The following is a 3,910-nucleotide window of genomic DNA, read 5'->3' on the forward strand; positions in this document are numbered from 1 at the left end:
GAGGCCCGAAGCACTAAGGATGCTTGCACAAGTGAGGCCCGAAGCCCCAACGATACTCACACAAGTGAGGCCCGAAGCACCAATGATGCTTCCACAAGTGAGGCCCGAAGCACTAAGGATGCTTGCACAAGTGAGGCCCGAAGCCCCAACGATACTCAAAGTGAGGCCCAAAGCACCAATGATGCTCGCACAAGTGAGGCCCGAAGCACTAAGGATGCTCGCACAAGTGAGGCCCAAAGCCCCAACGACACTCGCACAAGTGAGGCCGGAAGCACTAATGCTTGCACAAGTAGGTCCAAAAGCACCAGTGTCGCTCGCACAAGCGAAGCCTGGAGCACCAGCATGTGCGCCCACCAGCCAGCCACTCACACGGCTCGGTTGTGAATAGGCCATGGACCAATAATGGGCCACAGCCCACAGGTTGGGGACCCCTGTTTGAATGGTTCTGGCACCCCTTCCTCAACACGGCTTGGCCCAGTGTGGAGAAAGGCAAATCAACTTACCCATAGAGTAGGCAGACCCCCATTCCGGCTGAGATCACGCCTTGTAGCACCCGCCAACTGCCGCAGGTCCACGCCAGTCCCAGCAGAAGGAATTGTCCTCCCACCTGGACGAGGTCTCCCGCCATGGCCACCGGGAGCCGTTGTGAAGGACGACACAACTCCAAACCTAGGAAAGAGAGAAACCAGGCAGGGTAACAGAAGTGGAATACAGGACGTCCTGCATACAGCCACGTTTGTTAAGGGAATCACTGCATTTCGTAAATTAGGAACACCGTGATACTTACGGGTGATGTAGAGGGCAAGTTGTAAAGCTCCCAACATGGTAGCCCAGAGGCACCGGCCCAGTATGAAGATGGAGGGGGAGGCCGCGAAGGCTGCCAGGATGCCTGCTGGACAGCCGAGAATCAGAGACAGGAGGAAGGTACTCCGCCGTCCTACACTGCAAGGAGCAACAGAAATGGAGAGATTACAAGTCGGTCCTCAACCTACTACCGCAATAAACAAGACAGTCATTAAGTGAGACGCGCCCGGTTTTCTCTCTCGCCACGGTTGTGAGGCAAATTGCTGATTCACGTGGTTTTGCCCCACTTTACGACCTGTCTTGTTATAGTTGTTAAGTGAATCATGACAGTTGTTTAGTGACATGGTTGTTAAGTGATTCTGGCGTCCCTCTTTCACTTTGCTTGTCAGAAGGTCGCAAAAAGGGGATCCCGGGACCCCCGCCGTAAATACGAGTCCGTTGCCAAGCACCCAAGTTTTGATCACGTGACCACGGGGATGCTGCAATGGTCGTTAAGTGTCGAAAAACGGCCGTGAGTCATGTTCTCGAGTGCCGCTGTAACTTTGAACGGTCACTAAACGAACTGTTGTTAAGTCGAGGACCTGGTCACCATATCATGAAAAAGATGTTGAGAGTTTGTAAAAAATTCAGAGAAGAGCAACTAAGATGATCCAAGCCCTGGAGACCAAAACATAGAATGGCTGCTTGAACAGGGGGCTGGACTAGAAGACCTCCAAGGTCCCTTTCTATTCTATTCTGTTCTGTTTCATTCTGTTCTATTGTATTCCTATCCGTTCTACTATCATTCCATCCCATATATTCTATTCTATTCTATTCTATTCTATTCTATTCTATTCTATTCTATTCTATTCTATTCTATTCTATTCTATTTTACTCTACTCTACTCTATTCATTCCATTCCATATCTATTCTATTCTATTAATATTATTCTATTCTATTCTATTCTATTTTATTTTATTCTACTCTACTCTACTCTACTTTATTATTATTTATTAAATTTATATGCCACCAATCTGAAGGTCCCTCTGGGTGGCTTACAGTCGTTAAAAAAACCAATTAAAAGAAACATTAAAACGATAAATAGGGTAATCCAATTTAGTTTACAAACTAAAAAACTCCCATCCCAAAACTTCCAACTTACCTGTCGGCCAGGTGACCCAGGAAAACGGCTCCTGCCGCGAAGCCCAGGAGGAAACAGATCTGCTCCAGAGGGATGACCCAACTTCCAGAACGATCCAGGTTCCACTGAGGAAAAAAAAAAAAGGAATAAGAAATTTTAAAAAAAATCAAATTATGCTTCAGGATAAACGAGTGCCTAATTTAAACCTGAAATTGGAAGGAATCCGGCTGCATCTTTTCAAACTACAGATGGTCCTCACTTAATGACCTGTTTGAGGTTACGACGGTGCTGAAAAATTGGTCCTCGCGCTTACAACCACCGTAGAGCAGGCCGTCCTCGACTTACAACAACGGAGCCCCAAAGTTTCAGTTGCTAAGCGAGGCATCTGTGAAGCGAGTTTTGCCCCATTTGACGTCCTTTCTCAAAGTGAATCCTTGCAGTTGTTTAGTGACACGGTCGTTAAGCGAATCTGGCTTCCCCCCCATTGACTTTTGCTTGTCAGGTCACAAAAGGGGAATCATGTGAGCCTGGGACACTGCGACCGTCATAAATAGGAGTCACTTGCCAAGCGTCTGAATTTTGATCCTGACTTTCATGGCAAGAAACGTCGTAAAATGGGGCAAAACTCCCTGAACAACCGTCTCACTGGTCATATGTTGAGGACCATCTATATTCACTAAGCATTCCATTATTCTCCTGTATTTCTTTATTTTCATCCTCTATCTCTCTGTTTTGCCACATTCAGCAATCAAATTTCAGCTTTCTAGTCCAGGGGTAGGCAACCTCGGCTCTTTTATGACTCGTGGACTTCAACTCCCAGAATTCCTGAGCCAGCCATGCTGAGGAGAAAGGGAGAGGTTTCCAAGCTGAGCCATGCTGGCTCAGGAATTCTGGGAGTTGAAGTCCACGAGTCATAAAAGAGCCAAGGTTGCCTACCCCTGGTTCTAGGGATTCCTGCTTGAGCAGGGGGTGGACTAGAAGACCTCCAAGGTCCCTTCCAGCTCTGTTATTCTGTATGGTCTAGGCCAGGGGTAGGCAACTTTGGCTCTTTTATGACTTGTGGACTTCAACTCCCAGAATTCCTGAGCCAGCCACGCTGAGGGGAAAGGGAGAGGTTTCCAAGCTGAGCCATGCTGGCTCAGGAATTCTGGGAGTTGAAGTCCACGAGTCATAAAAGAGCCAAGGTTGCCTACCCCTGCTCTAGTCATACAAAACATCTTAAGTGTTTCTTTGTTTTTTGTTTCAAATAAGAAGCATGCAATAAACTTCTTCCTTCTGAAGAACAAAAATCCGGTTTCTTCACTTCCTGACAGGCAAAAAGCCACGTGGGGTTTCCTAAATTGGCTCCGTGGCCACGTCTTGAGCAAAATTAAAGGAAGAATCCTTTTGCTGATCACACTTAACAAACTGCTATAACTTTTTCTTGCCGTTGTAGAGGAAAACAACGACCTTTCCCCCCCATTTGTTAGGCCCCAGAAGCAGCCCTGACGTGCACTTTAAACAACCTCACAAACAATCCATATCTGGATTTTAACATGTTTCCAGTTGCACCATCATTGACAAATAACATTTTTCACATTCTCACTTCGGACATTTATTCGTTGTTTTCCTTTGGTGGCTTCCCAGTCTCGGTGATTCAAGTCAGCCCACGTAATAATTCTACTTAAGATTCGTAATTCTACTTCGTCGTAAGGCTATTTTAACAAAATTTTGCCGGTGTGAAAGAACAGGCAGTCCTCAGCTTACGACCACAACTCAGCTGAAAAAAATTTCTGTTGTTAAGTGAGTTTTGCCTCCATTTTACCACTTTTCTGGCCACGGTTGTTAAATGAATCACTGCAGTTGTTAAGTTCGTTGTTAAATGAATCTTAGCTTCCCCATTGTGTCAGAAGGTCACAAAAGGGGAGCACATGACCCCAGGGGACGCCACGACCGTCATAAATGTGAGCCAGTTGCCAAGTGTCTGAAGTTTGATCACATGACCCT

At 46.5% G+C, this 3,910-nt stretch overlaps 1 protein-coding gene across 1 annotated transcript in view; it reads right to left on the bottom strand.

Moving 5' to 3' along the window:
* LOC107294802 (solute carrier family 22 member 17-like) overlaps positions 1–2,049 on the bottom strand; it is a gene marked incomplete at its 5' end in the record, with an annotated part of 9,407 nt that extends 7,358 nt beyond the window's left edge. The window contains 3 exons of the mRNA XM_015824064.1: positions 504–669; positions 788–942; positions 1,946–2,049. Coding sequence (XP_015679550.1) covers positions 504–669; positions 788–942; positions 1,946–2,049 — 425 coding nt within the window. The remainder of the gene's footprint in view (positions 1–503; positions 670–787; positions 943–1,945) is intronic.
* Between the last annotated feature and the right edge of the window lie 1,861 nt (positions 2,050–3,910).

This window comes from Protobothrops mucrosquamatus, unplaced genomic scaffold (assembly GCF_001527695.2).
Source record: "Protobothrops mucrosquamatus isolate PMUCROS unplaced genomic scaffold, P.Mucros_1.0 scaffold2100, whole genome shotgun sequence".
Classification (NCBI taxonomy): Eukaryota; Metazoa; Chordata; class Lepidosauria; order Squamata; family Viperidae; genus Protobothrops; species Protobothrops mucrosquamatus.